This window comes from Papilio machaon, chromosome 6 (assembly GCF_912999745.1).
Source record: "Papilio machaon chromosome 6, ilPapMach1.1, whole genome shotgun sequence".
NCBI lineage: Eukaryota > Metazoa > Arthropoda > Insecta > Lepidoptera > Papilionidae > Papilio > Papilio machaon.
In genome coordinates this window covers 2,239,931-2,262,500 of record NC_059991.1, presented here as the reverse complement: position 1 = coordinate 2,262,500, position 22,570 = coordinate 2,239,931, and the positions used below count along the sequence as shown (strand labels likewise).

Sequence of the window (22,570 nt, the reverse complement as noted above, 5' to 3'; positions counted from 1 at the left end):
AACTATTAATTATTAGATTTTCATGTTATTAATATGTATAAAGAGATATTATTGTAAATATTTATTTTAAGGACATAGTTTGTACGATGGATTTGATTATTGTAACAAATTCATTTATTCCTATTCCTATATTGTATTTGATAATCTCATTGTAAAATAAATGTGTTTTTAGTAAAAATCCAGGATAAATTTAATCGTGGTTAAATTTCCAAGGTGGGTAAATAAAAGATTTGTTTCTCTTTTCGTTTTACATTTATTATTGCTGCTCGTATTGTTACAATATAAAAACGTTTATTTTTTATACTATTGAAGAATCAATTATAAAATATTTAAAAACAAAAACTTTTTTATTTACCTATTACCATTTGAACTATTAAAAGCTGGCAACCATAGAGGTGTTGCAATATACAGCAAATGTAGTAAAAACCGGAAACTAACAAAACCAAAGATCCTGGCCGAACCATAACTGCCTTATAAATATTGACCTCCACTGGATAGGCTATGAGATGTAGTATTTTGTGCCTAATTCAGTTTCGCCATTTTGAAATATTAGATATCGGCAGTAACTAGCGTTTTTAAGTCGCAAGGTAGCAAAAGTTGTCATTTCAAAGGAACATGTCCAGAGGATATCGGTTATTGCGACTGAATATGGCCGAGCTCCTTCAATGTTGTCATAACCGGTTTTTACTGTATGATAAATAATGAAAAAATTTCAAATTCATAGCTAAATAATGTCAGCTAGCGAGTGCATTCAAAATAGCTGGAATATAAAAGTAAGATTCAATCATATTATAAATATTTTTATGAAAACTTCATAATAATTTGATAATTTCTTGGGAACACATTGATATTTTCTTAAGATTGGCATCACTTGTCGAATTGTTGCAATCTTTCTTCAGTCTATTGTGTAACTGAGTGTTGGAGACAATTTTCGTTTGTATTGGAAGTTTTTGTGGGGATTCAGCTAGAAGTGTTCCCAGTGCCACTAAACCTCTGTAGAAACAAACATCATTTTATGATTCAATAATACATGATTTATACATTTAAAAGCTGTTATATAAAAAAGCAAGAAAATATTATACATAATACTGTCAAATTGAGGTATTTGGATTAAATTTTATGACAACGAAATGTCAAAATTCCAGGGATATTCAACCAAAAAATTATTAACACATTAAAAAAAATTGCACACTAGTTTTATAAATAAAGTAATACGATATATAACATATTAGACCCAAATTTCGCCACGTTTTAGTGAATTTTGAATCGCATCTATTAAATCTTGCTGAACCTGTCTAAAAATATCCACTAAACTGAAATGGATAACACATTCATGGGTTATTGTTGATAGCATCAAAGATATCCTCCAGATAATTTGTTGCCAACATCAAATAAATGTAGGTCTGTGGTTTCTGAACGAAAAAAAATGATGGATATGATTGAGATGTATGAACGACTGATTGGTTAGAACAAGATGGATGTATGAGAGCGAAAGGAAGAGTTGAGTTGAAAAAGACGGAAGACAACACGTGTACGGAAAGTGTTTTCATTTAAAACTAGTTTTTACCCGCGACTCCGTCTGCGCGGAATAAAAAAAAATGCACACAAAATAAAAAAGTTCCTATGTCCGTCTTCTAGTTCTAAGTTACCTCCCCATCAATTTTCAGCTAAATCAGTTCGACCTATCTTGAGTTATAAATAGTTAACAAGACTTTCTTTTATATATATAGTGAATAAATCAGTAAGTGAAGAGAAATCATTTTTTTTATGCCCACCACAACACAACATTACCTGAAATAAGCTTCATTATCTGTAAGTCTGTTGAGCAGATGTAGTATACAGTCGACGAGTTCCGCAATATCTGGTTGCTGCGCGAGCGCCACAGACAGATTCAGTAACAGGGACGCCGCTGCGATCTGAAACAAACAAAAGTATTACAATTACATGATAAAAACTCGTTTGCCCCCTTCTCCTAAAAAAAAATATATTCAAGTAGAATGTGACATAGACAAACTATAAATGGAGAGGCTATAAGACGTGGATTTTGTGCCTATTTGATTTTCGCCATTTTCGCATTGGCAGTAACAGTTGGTATCGGTTTTGACGAACTACTAATATATAATTAAAGAATGATATCTGAACCTGTAAAGGCGGTGATATCACAGTTGGTATTGAAAAAAATTACATGACAGTTACAGTTCAAAGAAAGTTAATTTCATGACATTTTTTGTCGTTAACAGGAGGACTAGTGAGCTATTATAATTTAGTTTGAATTATGCCCACCAACTAAGATATCCTGGTTTAAAAGAAGGAAGGAAGGAGTCTGAAGGAAGACAAAAAAGTAGTTTCCAAGTAGCAACTTGTCTACATTTGTAAAGGTCAGTGGTTGGTATTTTGAACAGTGGAAATCCACACTAAATAATTTTATCATACCTGTGCATTGTTGTTGAGATGCGTGAGACATATGATGCAGTGTACGAGGCTCTCGCGCGCCGCCAGCACCAGCATCTCACCCGCGAGATCACTGAACGCATTCACCAACACACGCATCGCAAGCATTTGGTTAGCCGCTAAATTATCTGTAAGATAATAAAAAAAAACTATCAAATTCAAAGAAGTTTAATAGTCACTTTAGGAGTCTCTTAGTTAAGATAGATGTGTGGTATATTAGAGGAAGTCTGAAAGTAGCAACGGTAGTAGAAAAAATGAGAAGTAAAAGGCGTGGTATGTTATGAGGAGGGAAGAATCTCATGTAGCAAAGAGTGTTATGAGTGTGGAGGTACACCGGTAGATGTAGACCTAAGAAGAGATGGATGGATGACGTGAAAGGTGACATGATCAAGAAGGAAGTGACAATAGAGATGACGGCAGACAGAAACCTGGTGCAACGACTACGTAAGTGAGACAAGTTCAAGATGTTTGTATGTAGGAGTCTCTTAGTGCATTTATTACAATAAGTCTACCCACTCGAAAAGTACTTACGGACAATGAGTGCGGTAATTAAACCCTATTTCCACTAAGTGATTGTCATTTCTATTGCTATCTAGACTAGTAATGCAACGGATGTCTGTTTCCGTTTCCGCAAGTGCGGAAGTTCCGCGTGCTTTTCAACATCCGTTTCTGCTTCTGTTTCCGCAACTTTAATAACGGAGATAAAACGGAACTTTACAACGGCTGAGAGATCCAAATGCGCGGCGAGAGACGCGCAGTCCGTGCGCGGCCTTTCGGCACTTGTCGCATTTGTTTGTTTACGTACTATTTTGTGAATTTAAGCGCGTAATATTTTCTGCTGCTGTTTGAAACAATCAGTTTCTCTTGCTGGAGTAAACTGTCTATTTGTTGTCCATATAAAATTTGACAACTGGCAAAATGTGACTATTTCATACTTACGAGTTATTAAATGTACTTTTGAATAAGTGATAACCATGTAATATATCATCAACATTATATAGTTAGAAATATATTTGTCGTTTGTCAACACGAGTGGTTTGGCGAACTTTAATTTGTAAATAGTGTAATTTTGTTTCCTGAAAATAAATTAAAAAAAAACGCGTATTTTAACTTATTATTAAAAAAATATTTTTGTAAATATGTTTTTATTATTATTTACACTTCTGTTTCCGCATCCGTTTCCGTTTCCGTTTCTGCTAAAATTTATTTTTGACATCTGTTTCCGTTTCTGGTTCCGGTAAGACACTTCCGTTGCATCACTAATCTAGACCACTCTATTAGTACGTCAGCAGTTACTGAGTTGCTGCTAGTCGCACTAGTGGAAATGAGGTTTTATAATTATGATTCTCTTATTTGTCCAAAATATACTCTTAAATATGGTAACACCGAAACAAAACTATTACGACAATTTTTCCTGTTATATTATCTGGAGAAAGCGGCCACATGAATTCGCCAAAATGGCGAAGTAATTACTGCGAAGAGACATCTGCTATTGCAGTTGCATAGAAAGGAAATATTTATCTTATCTGTGTCCCCTCCTCCATTAAATTCTCTTCCCCTATCCTTTTCTTCTAGGACGAAATATATACTCAGACAATATAAATATATGAAAAATGAAAATCAAACCTGGATTAAGTAAGGAGAGGAGATATTTGACAAAGTTAGGTCCATAAGTTGTGTCAAATATCTGTCCGTTGATATCCTTTCTTCTTATAGCTAACCTCGTCACATCTAATACGGGGAACAGAATTTCTGAAAAATAGAAAATTAACACACACATTAGACACTTTTATTGTAACTTTGTATTTTGTACTCTTTTTAATTCAAATAAAAAATTATAGAAAAATATAAAAAAAAATCTATATATATAAAAGAAAGTCGTGTTAGTTACACCATATATAACTCAAGAACGACTGAATCGATTTGACTGAAAATTGGTGGGCAGGTAGCTTAGAACCAGGAAACGGACATAGGATAATTTTTACCCCGTTATCTATTTTTATTCCGCGCGGACGAAGTCGCGGGTAAAAGCTAGTATTTTATAAACAGCACTATAATATTACTTTACTTGTTATTTTCTTAAGAAAAAAATAATTTTGTAATTTTACAATTTACCTTTTGGCCATTCCAGCATTTTTTTCAATAAACTGATTGTATCAGGATTGAATGAACTATTCTGAAATTACATAAATGTTAAATATAACAACAAATCAATAATAAAATTACTACTCCATGTAAATCTAAATACTATCTTACTAATATAAATGAAAGTGTTTAGACTTTAGATGTATGGATAGATGGATGTTATTTTGAACATACATATCTCCAAAACGGATCTCAATGACATTTGGGATAAATATAGAACATAGTCTGAAAGAATACATGTGTTATTTATATGGGTTTATTTTTTAACCCCGCGTGGACAGAGTCGAGGTCAAGAGCTAGTTAACATATAACTTTGACAACAGATAGATAGAAATAGAAAATTATATTCAAATGAGAATATTTACCATTTCACCTAATTTAACAATACTTTCTAGTTGCTCGTCTGTGAATGAATTGTTACCATCACCAGTTTTACTGTTGAATTCTTTTAACTTATCATATATTGCTTTTAGGTTTGCTTGATCGAATCTGAAAATATCAAATAATTAAATTGAAAAAATAAATCTTATCTATATACATAAAAGAAAGTCGTGTTAGTTACACTATTTATAACTCAAGATCGGTCGAACTGATTTAGCTGAAAATTGATGGGGAGGTCGTTTAGAACTAGGAGAAGGACATAGGAACTTTTTTTATCTTGTGTGCAGTTTTTTTATTCCGCGCGGACGAAGTCGCGGATAAAAGCTAGTCATTTATAAACATACTAACAAAGTATTATTTATTTTTAGTATGAAAAAAAACGTCTGGATGTGTTGTGAATTAAAAACTTCATAGATTTAAGTTTGGCTGAAACTTGAAATGTCACTACAGATATTGATATAAGTGTGTCTAGATCAGAGATTCCCAAAGGGATAGATTCCCTATTCTCACTCTTCTTCTATTGAACTGTCAGAATGAAAAATAATAATAATTAATCTTAAAAGTAGGTAATTTGGTTATGGGGGGTCTGAGGTAACGGTTCATTTTGAAATAGGGGGTCTCTTTTCTAAAATAGTTTGGGGATCACTGGTCTAGATTAATGCTTAATTAGAACCTGAAATGTGTGGATTTTTTTTATCCCTCGTCAAAGAGTAAAAGGAATTTTGCTAAAGTATTTTTTTATTTAAATTTGGCAGCTATAATTACAATGTATTTTTAAATTTCTTTAACTAAAAGGACATTTTACTTATGTTTTAAGAAAATTACAGAAACAGAATAAAAAATTTGACATAGAATAAATGTGGAGAAGTGAAAAAAAAAATCTATTTCTTAAGAAAAAAAAAATGATTATGAATTTTGACGAATAGCCTATTAGTTTATAAAAAATTTATATACCAAGTGTTATATACATACTGACCTGATATAAGCATCATGAGGTATGTACCGCTTGTCACTGACAGTTGTCACCGAGGTGTTAGAGGCTGCTGCAGTTGTATATGCGCCTGCGCCGGTAAATGGGTCCATAGCGGTGACAGTTCTCGTTGTTGGACCTGATCCTGGTACGTAGCGAGATTCGCCAGTAAACGGATCTGCGTAACTGTGTACCAACATATATAAATATGTTAGATTTTTGAAGTAAAGTAGTATATCTTTCAACAAAACTTAAGTGCAGTGCAGTTTTTTTCCCGATTTATGTATAAGAAAAAAAAAAATAGTGTGGATAAAATAGGCTTGTGATTTTTTTTTGTCTGTCATATATTTGTCATGTTTCAAGAAATTGTCAAAATGTATTACTAAACAGTCACTTTTAAAGTTGTAAGAATATAGAAATTATTTTGTGACATATAAAAAATAACATAAATTTTCAACTTACTCACCCGTTACTGGGCGTAGGAAGCGTGTTTAATTTCGCATTAGTTATTATGAAATTTGCTACTTGTTCTAAGTACACTTGGGGTAGATCATTTCTGAAAAAAAATATACATATTAGTTTTAACTTTAGTACTATTATTACTATTTATTCTAATTTGTATGTATTACTTATGTATGAAGGCTTGTGCCGCTACCCAAGGATCCTCAGTCTTGTTGAATGGTAGCTTAATTGGGGGTGCGCCATCTTTGATATCAACACTGAATACATAGTCGTATTCCTGAAAAGAGATATAAAAATAAAATTATATATAACATAGACAAAAAATATTATTTTAAATATTAACTAAAATAGGAAATGGCTAAAACATTCACGTACATTTGTCCGGTCTCGGCACCGACTAGTTTAGAGCCGATTGGGGGCCTAGTCGGTGCCGACATCGGACAAATGTACGTGTTTTAGCCGTTTCTTATTTTAGTTAATGATAATGTCTCACGAAAGTTTAAATAATTTAATATTTTAAATATGTATACCGACAAAGTTATCTGACCAGGTGGCATAAGACAAATTATAATAGCTCATTATTGCCCCTTTGTGTCAACACAACATCCTTGTTGCACTGTAGCTTTCATGTCATGTTCTTTTGCCATTTTCAGTTCCGAAGTAGAGAGAACTAGAACTAATCGTAGCGTCTCTCTCACTTAACTAGATATTCGTTTTTGGCTATAATTATTTTACAACATAGAACAAACAAATCCGAACTGTTAAACTAACTTTTAAAGTAGTGGCAGTCAGTTTTCTTATCACTGTAGGTTACACAATATATTAGGTCCTTACATATGAAATTGGCGTTTTGTATGGGAGGAATAAAAAGTCGAATATTTTTTAATATAATATATTTAATTAATCAAAGTATGAACCATTATTTTCTATGCACTTTTGCCATCTCATAAGTAGTTCATTGATCCCTTTACTAAAAAAAACAGTCGGACGGGAATCAATAAAATCTTTGAAGGCGATTTGGACTGCCCCATCGGAGTTGAATTTTTTCCCTTGCAAGAAGTTATCCAAATTTCGAAAAAAATGGTAATCTGTTGGAGCAAGGTCCGGGGAGTACGGAGGATGTCTTAGACTTTCCAATTGAAGCTCTTCTAATTTAGTAGCCGTCTGTTGCGCAGTGTGTGGTCTAGCGTTGTCGTGAAGCAGCAGTGGCGTGGAGCGATTGACCAGCCTAGGTTGTTTAGCCGCTAGCTTTTCCATCATGGTTTGCAATTGCTGACAATAGACATCAGCCGTAATAGTCTGGCCAGATTTGAGAAAACTGTAATTAACAATACCGGCACTAGTCCACCAAACGCTTACAAGTAACTTTTTTGGGGTTAATTTTCGCTTGGGGCAGTATTTGTCTGGCTGGCCAGGATCCAACCATTGCGCTGAGCGCTTCCGATTATCGTAAAGAACCCATTTTTCATCACAGGTAATGATTCGGTTTAAAATACCTTCATTATTGTGCCGGTTTAGTAATGTAACGCAACAGTCGACGCGCGTTTGCCGGTTTGCTTCAGTCAATTCGTGAGGTACCCACCTTTCAAGCTTTTTAATCTTCCCAATTTGCTTCAAGTGAATTAAAACAGTTTTATCACTAACATCGCAGCCTGCAGCTAACTCGGACGTGGTTTGCGATGGATCCGCTTCCACAATAGCCTTCAACTCTTCATTATCAACTTGAGTCTCAGGCCGTCCACGGGGCTTGTTCTGCAGATCGAAATTTCCAGAACGAAAACGTTGGAATCAAAAACGAACTGTGTTTTCTTTTGCAACACGACCGCCATACACATCATTCACCCTTCGAGTCGTTTCCGCAGCACTAGTGCCACGGCGGAACTCGTACTCGTAAATAATGCGATATTTTAAGTTTTCCATTTTGTAAAATGAGTGACGCAAACAGAAAAAAACAGAAGAAAAAAAACGAACGAATGACGGTCATCGAACCACAAATACATGAGTCTATAGCTGTACAAATTTGAATTTGGAATTCCTTACCAAAGAGGAGAAATTCGTGATTAAAGTGGCCAGTACGAAAAACGCCAATTTCATATGTAAGGACCTAATATTACATTTTACTTAGTAATAAAAATATTAATTATTAATACATTCAAAGTTCTTAAATGAAGCTACAATTTCTTTCATTAAATATATACCAAGTACCTCACTTAGTGGTAAACGAACGAACGTGTGGAAGATAAATAACAATTATGACATCTCACCTTTCCCTGGTACATAGTCTTGCCCTCGGTGGGAGGCTGCGCTCCCATCACATCACCGACTTCATTCCAGGTACACTCGGCGGCGCTCCAAGAGTAACATTTGACGTTAGTGCCACGTCTAACTAACTTTGTCTGTCCGTCTGTCTTGCCTGCTTCTAACAATACTTCTGGTCCGGGTATACTGGAAATCATAACTTGATTTTTATAAGAAACTGTTTTCATCTGTTACAGATGTGTATGGGCAGCGGGGACTTCGGTAATTTGGAGAAATTATATATCTGCTTGCTTGTTTGCCATCTTATATAATTCAAACAGCTCAAATTAAAAATAGAGGTATTTAAACAAGGGAAAATACAACTGTTTTAGGATGATATAAAATATGTAAGACGAAATGCAAATGAGACTTTATTTAATTTTAACTTACTCAGAAAGTTTATAGCCTCCGATTTCTTGTTTGGCAGCAAACTGCATTTTCTCAACTTCCTCCTCAAATGCTTTGATAGTTGCTTCATCAGCATACCTTGCTGGATCCTTGGTAAATACCCGGATCACACCATCACTAGATCCTAAAGTTATATAAATAGTTAATAATTTGTAACAAGGATTTATTTGTAGCAAGTATTCTAGTTTAAGTAATTAAGAAACGGCTTAACTCACGTTTGATCGTCCGGTGACGGCACCGACTAGTTTCGGACCCATCGGGGGTCCATCTTCAGGGCGAGTGTTTAATCCGAGGACTTCGCGGTCGCGTCGCGTCTCGCAGTGCGAGTGAAGAAGTGAAGCAGTGAAGATGGACTCCCGATGGGTCCGAAACTAGTTGGTGCCGTCACCGGACGATCAAACGTGAGTTAAGCCATTTCTTAATTAATTAGTTATGATGTCTCACGAAAGTTTAAACAATTTAAATATTCTAGTTTAACTGTGTACCTGTAACAATATCTCCATTATCCAAACATGTGACACTCCAAACGGACTGCACCGGAAGGTGTATCTCTCTGACACAATCTCCGTTAGACCACAGTCTCACAGTACCATCTTCACCACATGTTGTGAAGCTGTTGGGCACCCCAGGATTAATACAGATACTGGAAAATAAAAATAATTATACACATACAGTAAATACTTAGTAGAAAATTTAATACTCATAATTGAGTAGTAATTTGTTATTTTTCTTAAGTTTTTTTATAACTAGTGTACAACAACCATCGACTATCTATTCTCCCTTTTTCATCTTGGGAAGGGGAGTGAAAACCAGCTCGACACTGTATCCTGACCAGTGTTGGCGAAGCTGAGCCGCCCCTTTTGCCATCACTGAACATTGAAAATATCTACGTTTTAAAATTTTGTAAATTTCTATGGCAATAAACAGTTTATTTTTATTATTACATACATTGATGACTCAATTTTAAGCTATTTTAAAAACTTATACTTTTAAAGAGCATCGGTGGCTCAGGGATTAAGCACTGACTTGCAATCTGCAGGTCCTGGGTTCAAGTCCTGCCATGTACTGTGTACATATGTACATTTATCGGACGTTCTTACGGTGAAGGAAAACATCGTGATGCTGCACATATCTGAGAAGAAATTCAATTGGCACTGATTCAATCAAATTCAAACTGGGCCAGGATGGTTGACTTTGACCTAGTCACCCTTAACCTAGGGTAGGCTCCGAGCCTCTCAGTGAGGACCTATAGTGAGCTGATGATGATGATACACTTTTAAAATGGTATATTTTGTCAATGTTTTCATAGATTTCAAAAATATTACATAGTGACAATTTTCTCGTACTATATTCTTTAACAAATGTCAGTCTCAGCTAAAAGGTAAAGTTATACTGAAAATATAGACAAAGCCTTACCTATAAATATAATTAGAGTGTCCATAGTAAGTATTAAGTCGTTCTCCTTTATTAGTCCACAATCTGACAGTGGCATCATTGGAACAACTTAGAAATACCTCGGAAGTAGCCACAGCCAGACCTCGCACACAATCCGTGTGACCTACAACAAGGTTATATTACATCAATCTTTTCTAGCTTATTAATAGTAACATGACCCTCAGGGTTTTCTAAATTGTTATTCAAATACTTTTTTATAGTAAAAGATCAAGTGACCAATTGTATTATAGTAAAATGAACATCTATCTAGAGTACCGATTCACAAAGTGATAGATATTGAACTTAAAGCATTGCTAATTCTCACTCTGTCTTCTTCTCTTCTTAAAAGTAGTTAATTTGGCCCTGGGAGTCTGAGGTAACAGTTTATTTTGGGAAAGGGGTCACTTGTCTGAAATATTAGGTCCTTACATATGAAATTGGCGTTTTGTATGGGAGGAACAAAAAGTCGAATATTTTTTAATATAATATATTTAATTAATCAAAGTATGAACCATTATTTTCTATGCACTTTTGCCATCTCATAGGTAGTTCATTGATCCCTTTACTAAAAAAACCAGTCGGACGGGAATCAATAAAATCTTTGAAGGCGATTTGGACTGCCCCATCGGAGTTGAATTTTTTCCCTTGCAAGAAGTTATCCAAATTTCGAAAAAAATGGTAATCTGTTGGAGCAAGGTCCGGGGAGTACGGAGGATGTCTTAGACTTTCCAATTGAAGCTCTTCTAATTTAGTAGCCGTCTGTTGCGCAGTGTGTGGTCTAGCGTTGTCGTGAAGCAGCAGTGGCGTGGAGTGATTGACCAGCCTAGGTTGTTTAGCCGCTAGCTTTTCCATCATGGTTTGCAATTGCTGACAATAGACATCAGCCGTAATAGTCTGGCCAGATTTGAGAAAACTGTAATGAACAATACCGGCACTAGTCCACCAAACGCTTACAAGTAACTTTTTTGGGGTTAATTTTCGCTTGGGGCAGGATTTGGCTGGCTGGCCAGGATCCAACCATTGCGCTGAGCGCTTCCGATTATCGTAAAGAACCCATTTTTCATCACAGATAATGATTCGGTTTAAAATACCTTCATTATTGTGCCGGTTTAGTAATGTAACGCAACAGTCGACGCGCGTTTGCTGGTTTGCTTCAGTCAATTCGTGAGGTACCCGCCTTTCAAGCTTTTTAATCTTCCCAATTTGCTTCAAGTGAATTAAAACAGTTTTATCACTAACATCGCAGCCTGCAGCTAACTCGGACGTGGTTTGCGATGGATCCGATTAAACAATAGCCTTCAACTCTTCATTATCAACTTGAGTCTCAGGCCGTCCACGGGGCTTGTTCTGCAGATCGAAATTTCCAGAACGAAAACGTTGGAACCAAAAACGAACTGTGTTTTCTTTTGCAACACGACCGCCATACACATTATTCACCCTTCGAGTCGTTTCCGCAGCACTAGTGCCACGGCGGAACTCGTACTCGTAAATAATGCGATATTTTAAGTTTTCCATTTTGTAAAATGAGTGACGCAAACAGAAAAAAACAGAAGAAAAAAAACAAATGAATGACGGTCATCGAACCACAAATACATGAGTCTATAGCTGTACAAATTTGAATTTGGAATTCCTTACCAAAGAGGAGAAATTCGTGATTAAAGTGGCCAGTACGAAAAACGCCAATTTCATATGTAAGGACCTAATAGTTTGGGGATCCCTGATCTAGATCATGTAAGAAACCAATCAGTTGTAGATGCAATGCCTACTTTAAATGGTGTTTCCCGTTGGGGTGTTCGGCCTACTGATTAATTGGCCCAATGGGATTTTTTTTGTTTATTGTTTCATTAGACTAACTAGTAGGTTGATCAGAAACATGCAAATGGACAATATAGAGCACATTTCTGATCCAACTTCCCCATATAAATTCAACTGCTCCCTTTCCTATGTTATTAGTTAATCTAAACCACAAAAATACCTGTTAAAGTTGATATGCCACTACCATCTTTCTTCCATAGCTTAATAGTTTTATCTGCTGATGCAGTTGCATATGTCCCATTACCAAGTTCAACTATTGCCCACACCGCAGCTTGATGGCCTTTGAGTGTTAGAGGTTCTGAATGAATATTGTTGATATTCCATACCTTTGCAGTATTATCCCAACTTGAACTGAAAAATTATAATTATATTACTCAATTTTATTAAAAGCAGATACAGATCTAATAATAAAATGAAAAAATTCTACTAATGAATTTAAAATGTTCACTGCCACTAAAAAGCATAGTAATTTTAGGTGGGATCATAGTCAAACACTGGCTTGTTTATTATAAAAAAAGTTGTAGCATGAAATATGTTAAAAAAAATATTTAATTCAGTGACTAAATATTTTGATAATACCTTAGAAGTATTCCTGAATCTCGGCTAGTTGCAATACTGCACACAGCATTCTCATGCCCTTTTAAAGTTATAAGAATTGTTCCATCTTGTAAATTATAACCAATAATTGTATTGTCATTGCTGCCTGTTATAACAAGACCGTCAGGAAAAGCTTCACAAGGTGAGAACCAGCACACACATGATACAAAGTTGTTGTGGCCTTTGTATGAAACAACATTTACAAAATCTTTCACTCTGTGAAAATACAGAAACTTACTTTAATATTTTAATTATGACGAAGTTATTTTAATATGAGCCTGAACTATGGTCACGCACAATATGCCATTAAACAGAGTTAAGCTATGTTATGTTTTTTGCATAATTTCCATAGTATTCGTATTTATATGAACAAACTTATTGAAAAACTAACCCTTCCGGGTGCCATAATTTTGCAGTTCTATCACGGGAGCCTGACAAAATACAAGATTCTTTGGTTATTGCTACACATCGCACATCAAGTGAGTGCCCACACAATACAGTACTAAGTTTATAATCAGGTATAGCCATCGGAAACTATGAATTATGAGAACAAAATAAGCACAAAGATCAAATAACGGCAAATCGCTTTTTCGCTATGAACATTGAACAACAATGGCCGAATAAGTTGTCATGTCATGTTGACAAACTTTACAAATTGACATTGTCATTGTTCACAGATGGCGAAGATAGATAGCTTAAAAATCTGAACATGATCGAAAGTATCAAAAAGAAAAGGAGTGTTAAATATATTTAATTTTTCAGTCATATAACTTGTTGTTTGTTTGTCAAAATTCTTTTACAAATTACAAAGATGGAATGTACGTTCTGAGAACATTCATGCTGGCTGTAATCATGTTAAATGAACAATCACACATTTTTATTGGACTGTGCAAAAATGAAATCCTAAAAAGCTTTAAAATTATTAACTGTAGAACAAAAGTATTAGCTCTAGGTATAACATTAAAATGTATTACAATTATTGGTACCTACGTACCATATAAGGTAGGCAATATTTAAGATCTTTTCACACACAGTAACAGTAAGTACAATGGTAAAAGGAATGCAGCTTTGTGAATATTTGACGTCTTTCGTAATGCCAACATTATAGATGAATAAACGCGCGAAATTAGAATTTAGTTTTATAATTTCCAAAATACCTAGCAAATTTTTAAATTTGAACATAACTTAAATCGCCAGAAATCTGGGAGGAAAAATTTAGCTAAATAGACTTTAATGTTATTAATATATTTTCCCAATAGTGTGTGCATGAACGGGTTTTTTCATTTATAGCTTGCAACGTGAACCACGAAACAATATACTGTAATATTTACAGAATGCTACAAATAATGTGTAAAGTTTAGTATTTTATTCTTAAAATATTATAAACGTTTTATGGCGCCAGTGAGACTAATAGCCGTATAATTTAGTTATACATACGTACCGTAGTAGTCATTGCTCTTTGGGAGGGTGTACACAAGCAAGTAGTGTAAAGATGGCGTCGACGGTGTGTGTTTCTAGGTGCCGACTTTTAGCGAAATTAGAAATAAATCGTGGTTTGTGTTTATCATCAATATTTAGGGATTTGTCGAATAGCAGAGTAAGTATTTAATTAATTCAGTGGAATGCTATATTTATATCGTATTGTTTCATTGATGATTGTCATTTCGGCACAATTTTTATAGGCACGTGCGTATAGATAAAGATATTTATTTTTAAAGTAGCTGTCAAATGTCACAAAAAATATTTTTAATTTTGAAAGTATTTAGTAAGAATTGTTATATTATTTACGCACTTTTTTCTTTAGTTATAAAAGTTAATTTTGTTCAGTTAAAGATAACGGCAGTCTTTGAAAAGTACAGTAATTCAAATAGAAAGCCAATAAGAGCCTCTTTAAAAGTTGCTAAATAAGAAAACTTTGCTGATTGTCATCTTTTTGTATAGTTTATCGCGTTAAGCTAGTTATCATGTGATTTCAATATAGATTTATATATTATTTTCGGTTAAATTAAAAAAATGTATCAATAAAATATTTTTTATGCAGGTTAAAAATTATTAAATAACTACAAATTAAATGTATTAATTTAATTTCTATGTTACACTTTTTATTACGTAAATTATATTACAATTATCAGCAATGCAGGAATAACTATAGTTTCCTAGTCTCTGGCCTTTGAATCCTGTAGTAGTATTTGGGTTTTACTTACACAATCATTTGCTTGACCCCGAAGGGAGATCGTTTATTACCAAGACCCTACATTGTAATATAATCCAGGAGTAAAAATAAAAATAAATGCTTATTTCAACTTATTCAACAATTAATCTTAACTTGATTGCCTTTACCGTTTTGCCATAAAAAAGAAAAAAAGGACTTTAAATAATGATGTTAAAAATCAGTTTTATTGTCTTAAATCTAATGTCTTATAATTTTTATTTTATTTATTAACAACAAATATGCATTTAAACTAACAACAAATTATCAAAATTGATATGAAGTATATTTTTAAGTCATATAGTACATAATAATAACAAGGAAATTTGTTTAAACATTGCTAAATATAGCAATAACCAATATCAAAATGATAATAGTTATTAGCAAACATGTTGAGTTCATATTAAGTTAATTAGCAATGATTACACAGCAAAATCTAAAAATTGGTTGTTGATTCTATAACTTTTTGTTCAAAGAAATGTTATATTTGAAGTAATCATGTAAACTTAGTGAAGAAACTGCTGCCTTTTTTATTAAAATTTTAATAAAAAATTATTATATCATCTTAGTATATCATTTCTGTGCAATACATAGATAGTATCTACATACTTTTACTCCTACAATCTATATATATAAAAGAAAGTTGTGTTAGTTACACTATTTATAACTCAAGATCGATCGAACCGATTTAGCTGAAAATTGATGGGGAGGTAGCTTAGAACTAGGAGACGGATATAGGAACTTTTTTATCTTCTGTGCATTTTTTTATTCGCGGAGTCGCGGGTAAAAGCCAGTTTATAATAAAAACAAACAGATAAATGTGATGTAAATATAAATAGTAAACTAATACTACTGTTGTTAATATTCAAAGCACATTGTTACTGTTAGTTTAGCTGGAGGACATTGTCATTGATTGGTTTTGAATATTACATAGTCCAATCCTAAATAGCAGGAAATAATGTGGACACACTAGCATCAACATTATTTTAGCATTACTCATGTACTAAGCATTTTTTACATCTATTCGTCAACTTGTGAATCATCATATTGGATTAGTTTGTTCTTTCCAATAAATTATGTTTGAATTAGTTTTTTAAATGATCACAAATATGAAATATATAAATATATTTTTAATGTAATTGATTTACACACCTAAGCATATTTTTTATAATTTGGCTAAGCAATCTTATAAGATTGCTTAGCATGTGTACATGTATACATGTGCCAAAAAAAATCTACCTATTTAAGTAATCTAAACTATTTTTTTCTTAAAAAATTTACGTTGTAATAACTCTTAGTGTGACACTCGCTTTATTTTTCCCTGTTTGAAAGGCATTCATCCCATGTCTTATATTATGATAGTAGTCACGTAACATTACTCTTATCGCTGATACGTATATTATGTAACGTTAGCGATTAATTCTACTATAATTGGCTCCTGATACAATCACGATTAATTGATAAGTTTTCATTCATAAAGTGTATTGAAACTTCGATTATACGTTACGATTTCGTTGCACGTACAATATATAAAAAAACTAGGAAGCAATATTTTATTTAGGTTACGAAAATTACGTGATGATATAATTAATTAATAAATTAAAATAAATAAACCGGAGGCTATTAAAATATATTTGTTATATTCCTAACTTTTGTTCTTAGCTACGACCGTCGGTGGCTCAGGGTATAAGCACTTGAATTGTAATCTGCAGGTCCTGGTTTCGAATCTTTCCACGTGCCAATGTGTTTTTCGATTTAAATATTTATCCGACGTTCTTACGATAAAGGAAAACATCGTGGGCCAGCGTGGTTGATGGCTTAGTCACCCCCTTAACTTAAGGTAGATTCCGAACGCCTTAGTGGGGATGTACAGTGAGCAGTGATGATTGTTCTTAGTTAAAGCTGAAAATACAATGAAGAACACATTAGATATAGTTAGGCAAGGTACGATTCTTAGACCAGATCGTAATGTGATCACGCATTTTCGCATCACTAAATTATTTCATTTCGTACTAGACTATAGAACTTTTGTGGATAATTATTTACTTTTGATTTCCATTACTTACGAGACTTCAAAAAAATAGAGTCTAGGTCCAAAATAGTTGAAGTCTAAAACATGTTTTAAGGACGGTGGCCTCTTCTTGACACTAATAGAGTTAAACATTTTTACATTCCCTGACACCAAAATTTTAGCGAGTAAAACTTATACATTATATTGTACAAAATAAAGTATTTCATGTTTTCAATTTTTTTAATCTTTGTTCCTAGGAGTCGTGGTGCCGGCGCTGGCGACCAACACGGCGATCTTTCTTCACAAGCGCTTGTGCTCACGGATCTAAAAATGCTCCTACAAAATTGGAACCAGAGAAATCTGAGGGTAAGGTTACTTTAGACAATGAAGTGCAACATAAGTAACTATTCATTTATTAAAAATGCTAAAGAAACCATCACCAAAACTACAATGCGTTACAGAACGTTGTTCGAGAATTCTTATGTTTAATATCATATGTATTTAATATCCTAACATAACAACATTCATGAATAAGCTAAATACTTATAAGTCCATTGTTAAATTTACAAGCAATAAATAGCGTTCTTTGATTACAGATCACATTTAATGTATTCAAGAGATTTAATATAAATATTTTAAATTACTTTAATGACTTATTGCTGTTTAAACTATCATAACATGATTCTAAAACTTCAAATTCTTCGAACACCATTTCTCCAAATTTTCCTGTTGGTACATTCTTGGAGTCTAAATTTTCGTTGAGGTAATAGAATTTTTTTTCGAAAGTGTGTGCATCGTTGATATTCTGGTTATCACATTGTACCAGATTATTGTAGCTATCTTCACCTTCTCGCTCTTTATCCTTTTTCAGATGTTCGTTGTTGTTCGAAGAATGTATTGAGATTTCTTCTTTCTCTTCGCTCACTTTATTTACTTGTGGCCTTACGTTTAAGTTTAATTTCTTATTTTCGTTGTTGTTATTTTCAAAAGGGGTCTTAACGATTCCTTTATTGTAACTTTCTAAACGACAAATTTTGTTTTTAACAGAATTGTCCTCATCGTGAACTAATGGAGGATCTTCTGTAGATCTCTGTTTTCTGTACTTTAGTCTAGGGTTTTGACTTTCATCGGTTCCTGTTAATTCCAAACGACTGCTGCAACTGTTGGATTTAACGAGCTTAAATTTAAAACCCGGAAATCCATCAGAACGTTTGATTCTATCATAACTTTCTTGATTTAACCTTTCTTCTGAAATGTTCAAATTTTGCTTGTCGGCGACCATTTGCGCGTGTCTGTCAGCTACAAGACATGAGCATTTGTCACCTTTGCACTTAGTTTGACAAGAGTAACAATCTCTACTGCAGTTTTTTTGCAAACTTTTTATTTCATCCATTATAACTTTGGTCATCGGACTTACAGACGATCCTGTTTTGGAATTTAAGACTTTTCCTCCATAATAGGTTATAGATGTTCCACAATCTCTTATTTTTTTCAGAATTTCAGGGCTTACATATTGACTCTCGCAACAAAAATCTTGGCTCATTGAATCGTAAAGATATTCGTCACTGGAGCTATATACGTTATCTTTTAAATTCTTTGAGTAGGGACCGTCTTGGTCAAATTCGTTATTAGAACTTAAGTCACCGCTTGAAACACCACTTGAAAGACTTGCATTGTCCCATTTTTTGTTTCCAATGTTAGTGTCAATTGTTAATTGACGTATTACTTTCTTTCTTCCACCAATCTTACTTGTTTTATTTTCTTCACTTATATTTCTGTAGGACGTTGCCCTTCTTGTCAGTCTACTATTTTCATTAACAAGTGGTGGATCTTGACTTACCGGGGATCTCATTTTTAAAGTATCTTCAAATAAATTCCGTACCTTCTTTACTGTATCTGGATTCGGAAGTTCTTCTTCTATTATTTCTTTATTCACCCTAATTGGATGATAAAAGAAATGACGCTTTATTGCGTTTTTTGACTTATCTATCTGACCTGAGTTGTTATCATTCTTTTTCAAAAGTGATGATGGAATTTTACAAGGGTCGAGATTATTATTTTTCTTTGGCGTAGGTTCCACTTTTGTTCTTACTGGTTCTATAATAACAATGTTATTATTTACTAATAATTCTTGGAAGCTGTAATCTTGTAAATATTGTAATAAACCATCGAATTGTGCTTCTTTTCGGTAATTAGCAATCATACTATTTTTAAATAGTTCAGATTTCATTACTTTATACCGAACATGATCAAATTCGTCGCATCCTTTTTCGTATCCCTTAGCTTTAATAATGGTTGCTTGAGTTTTTTGATTTTGGTTATCCTCACTACTTAATTCCACTATTTCGATTTCTGGGGTGTCTCGACTCATGTCTTGATTTCCCTCTTTCGTTATTTTAGTCGGTTTAGGTCGGTCGTAAATAGTTCCTTCGCTCTCTTTTTTAATTTTTTGTACAGTCGGTTCTTCTATTTCGGAATCACTCTTAACCTTTTCAGTTTCTTCTTTCCACAATTGCAATTTTTTTGTTGTTTGACTTATTTTTTTAATACTGTCGACAATTTTAACACTTTCTAAAGATTTGATGATGCTCCCTACAGATATCTCTGGTACATATTTTGTATCATCATTTTTTGTTTCAGTTATTTCCACTTTTGTCGTTATATTATTATTTGGTGCACTTTTCTCATTTTCTGTAACCTCCTGTTTTAAGTGATCTTCTGTCGGTTTTTCTATTAATTTCGACCAATAACTTTTAACCGAATTTATTTTTTCCTGGTATTCGAGGTCTGTTTTTATTGCATTGTGTAATTTTTCTTTAACTGTAAACTCATTTTTGTTGTCGTTCTTATTTTCGAAGTGGTCATCTTTCTTTTCCGGTTTTTCATTGCTGTCAACTTTGTTACTGGTTTTACTTATTTCACAATTGCTACTTTCAGTACTGTTGTTAGATGATGCAATTTTGTTTTTTGAATCAACCACTCGTATTACTTGAGGTCGTGTCATTTTATCTGTTGCTTTAGTATATGTTGATGTAATAGTACTATTATTACTATCTTTGATTATTAATTTGCTAGGAGGTTTATCGATTTTAACTTGCTCTATGAAAGTTTGGTTGGGTATTTCTTTCGTAAGTTTTGGAATGGTTTTTTTCACAACTTTGTTTAGCTTTATAGTAATAAATGGATCTTTTGGAATGTAGAAATTAGATGTTTCAATAGATCCTAACGAATTATGATTTGTTTCTTCTACTTTTTCTTCTTTACTTTCTTTTTGTAAAATGTCGGGCGTGTGAACTGTAGTATTTGTGTGACAAAGGTCTGTTACACTTTTTGTAATTGGGGGATCTATGACTATTGTTTGATGTCCACTAAGTGGTAATATTGTAATACTCGATTCTGACGAAGTCTTAAATGACTGCACTCGTGATAAAAGAGAATTACTTTTTACTCCTTCAGGAATTTTTGGTTTCAAATTTTCAGTTTCAATACAACTATGTAATGTTTTCTCTACGGTGTCTGGACTTGGAATTCGGATATTATCATTAGAAGGATCTCTTTGGCGTAGCGAATAATGTTTTCTTATATTGGTTTTCTTGTTTTTTTCTAATACAGACTTGTTGATGTTATCGTTTGATAAGGACTTCGATATTTTTATGTCTGGTCTTATTATTGAGCTCGAGAGTTTTAAACTTTCTGCTTTCGTAATAATTTTATTATTTCGTATTGTTCCTTCTATTTCATTGATTTCCCTTTCGTTTTGATGATGAACACCTGAATTGTAGTAATTTTGATCGTCAACGTTAGAACTTTCTATTGTTACAATAGATTCTAAATCATCATCTAATTTTGTGAAGCTATTTAATATATTTGCTTCCTTATATTCTGGTACGTAAACAGTAGTATTTGTTGCAAGCTGAGGAGACTGATTGTAAGATCTATTCAAATGACCGTATTGTTCACTGCTCTTTGCAGCTAATATTTCTTTAAAATTTGTGTGAGCTATTTCATAAGTGTTTTCGCACGGTATGTCTTCTTTGTCTTCTTCTCTTAATTGAGCATCTATTCGTTCAGATTTTCTTAAACACTTACTTATGTTAATATCAGGCAATGAGTAGTATTGATTTTCTATTAAAGTGGTTACAAACGGTTCCGTAGTTATATTCCTGGTAGATGTACAATTGTTTTTCTTATTTTTATTTTCTATGTATGTATTGTTAACGTATATCTCGTTACTTGGACTTTTATCTTCTCTCTTTTTAAGTGAATCTTTTCTTATGTCAGCAAATGTTTTTTTCTGTACTTTTGTGTAAATGGGGTCTGTATTTGAGTTTTTATGATAATCTGTGTTAATATTGTTAGAAATTACTGAGTTATTTTCATTAAAATGTGTGTCACAATATTCGTCTATTTTCTCAGCTAAGGAATTGGCTAGGTGCTCTAATTTTTGAGACTTGTCAGTTGATGATGCTATGGAGATTGATATATATGATGTTATACTATCTGGTGGACTGGAAATAGTTCCGTCGTTCTCTGATATAACTGATTGTAAGTCAATATCTTTATCTTCTGAAGTCTTAGTACTATTTACGATTGCTGTATCGTAAATTTCTTGTATTGGGCTTTTGTTACTCCTGATTGAAATCTCGTCATATGAATCGTCTTTCTCAGGTATCAAAATAGAATCATGTACGCATTTGGGTTGGTCGCTTCGGGTTATAGAAATGTTCTCTTCAGAGTGAAATGGTGATTTATTCTTAGATATCGCTTCTTCTTCGATTTCACCGTTGTGGTCGTTGTTAGCAATGTAAAGTTCTTTATTATTAATATTTCCCGAATTAAAGGAGTGTTCAGTATCTGAATTTTCTTTGTAATTTTTTAGATGTTCTTCAAAGTTGTAGTGCTTTCGAACGTAGTTTGAATCTAAGCTATCTATCTCGCTTGGGTTTCGCGAGTGGCCGATGCTATCTTCAGAAAGGTTAGTTTGTTTAGATTCTTCTATTAAATTAGGCCAACTACCTCCAATAGACTGCGATTGACGACTTTCGTTCTGAGATACGTCGTCTTCTTTCCCTGATCCGTTTTGAACTTTGTCGTCTGGAATGTCGTCTACCTTTGATCTGTTTATATCGCCGAAACAGGAAGCAGTGCTGTCAATGTAAATGGCTTCTAAAACTTCTTCTTTCGTTTGATATTTAGCACGACCAGGTAACCTGAAAATTACAAGAAAGTCTTACACAGCGTCTTACGTTACAAATATTATTTGATTGAAAAATATGTATTTTTCATAAGTGAATATTGTAAATAAATAAATATTATGCTTTTGATATCTAATAAAATAAGAATTATTTTATAATCCAGTTCATAAGAAATACCTTTAATTTGAAAGTAA

The 22,570-nt window shown here is 33.3% G+C and overlaps 3 protein-coding genes across 3 annotated transcripts in view; 1 reads left to right on the top strand and 2 right to left on the bottom strand.

Moving 5' to 3' along the window:
- Positions 1-323: 323 nt before the first annotated feature.
- LOC106708911 (phospholipase A-2-activating protein) lies at positions 324-13,595 on the bottom strand. The gene is made up of 16 exons (XM_045678243.1): positions 13,353-13,595; positions 12,944-13,177; positions 12,525-12,715; positions 10,532-10,673; positions 9,601-9,758; positions 9,098-9,239; positions 8,674-8,854; positions 6,577-6,686; positions 6,414-6,503; positions 5,954-6,133; positions 4,962-5,085; positions 4,567-4,627; positions 4,078-4,203; positions 2,434-2,579; positions 1,792-1,916; positions 324-993 (listed from the first exon to the last, which is right to left on the bottom strand). Exons 1-16 carry the CDS (start codon positions 13,487-13,489, stop codon positions 813-815), a joined length of 2,328 nt encoding a protein of 775 aa, XP_045534199.1. The 5' UTR covers positions 13,490-13,595; the 3' UTR covers positions 324-812.
- Positions 13,596-14,388: 793 nt separating this feature from the next.
- LOC106709064 (calcium uniporter protein, mitochondrial) overlaps positions 14,389-22,570 on the top strand; it is a 63,765-nt gene continuing 55,583 nt past the window's right edge. The window contains exons 1-2 of the mRNA XM_045678456.1: positions 14,389-14,558; positions 17,439-17,547. Of these exons, the coding sequence (XP_045534412.1) occupies positions 14,454-14,558; positions 17,439-17,547 (214 nt within the window). The 5' untranslated portion in view covers positions 14,389-14,453. The remainder of the gene's footprint in view (positions 14,559-17,438; positions 17,548-22,570) is intronic.
- Positions 17,767-22,570, bottom strand: part of LOC106708989 (protein javelin) — a 51,331-nt gene continuing 46,527 nt past the window's right edge. The window contains exon 3 of the mRNA XM_014500663.2: positions 17,767-22,391. Within this exon, the coding sequence (XP_014356149.2) occupies positions 17,822-22,391 (4,570 nt within the window). The 3' untranslated portion in view covers positions 17,767-17,821. The remainder of the gene's footprint in view (positions 22,392-22,570) is intronic.

What these genes read in the sequence shown, in the direction of transcription:
- LOC106708911 (XM_045678243.1), bottom strand. Translation starts at nt 13,489, where the DNA reads ATGGCTATACCTGATTATAAACTTAGTACTGTATTGTGTGGGCACTCA. An exon ending in AGACTATGTACCAGGGAAAG is followed by an intron (nt 6,687 to 8,673) that starts GTGAGATGTCAT and finishes ATCTCTTTTCAG; the next exon opens with GAATACGACTATGTATTCAG. An exon ending in CCTCATGATGCTTATATCAG is followed by an intron (nt 5,086 to 5,953) that starts GTCAGTATGTAT and finishes TGATATTTTCAG; the next exon opens with ATTCGATCAAGCAAACCTAA.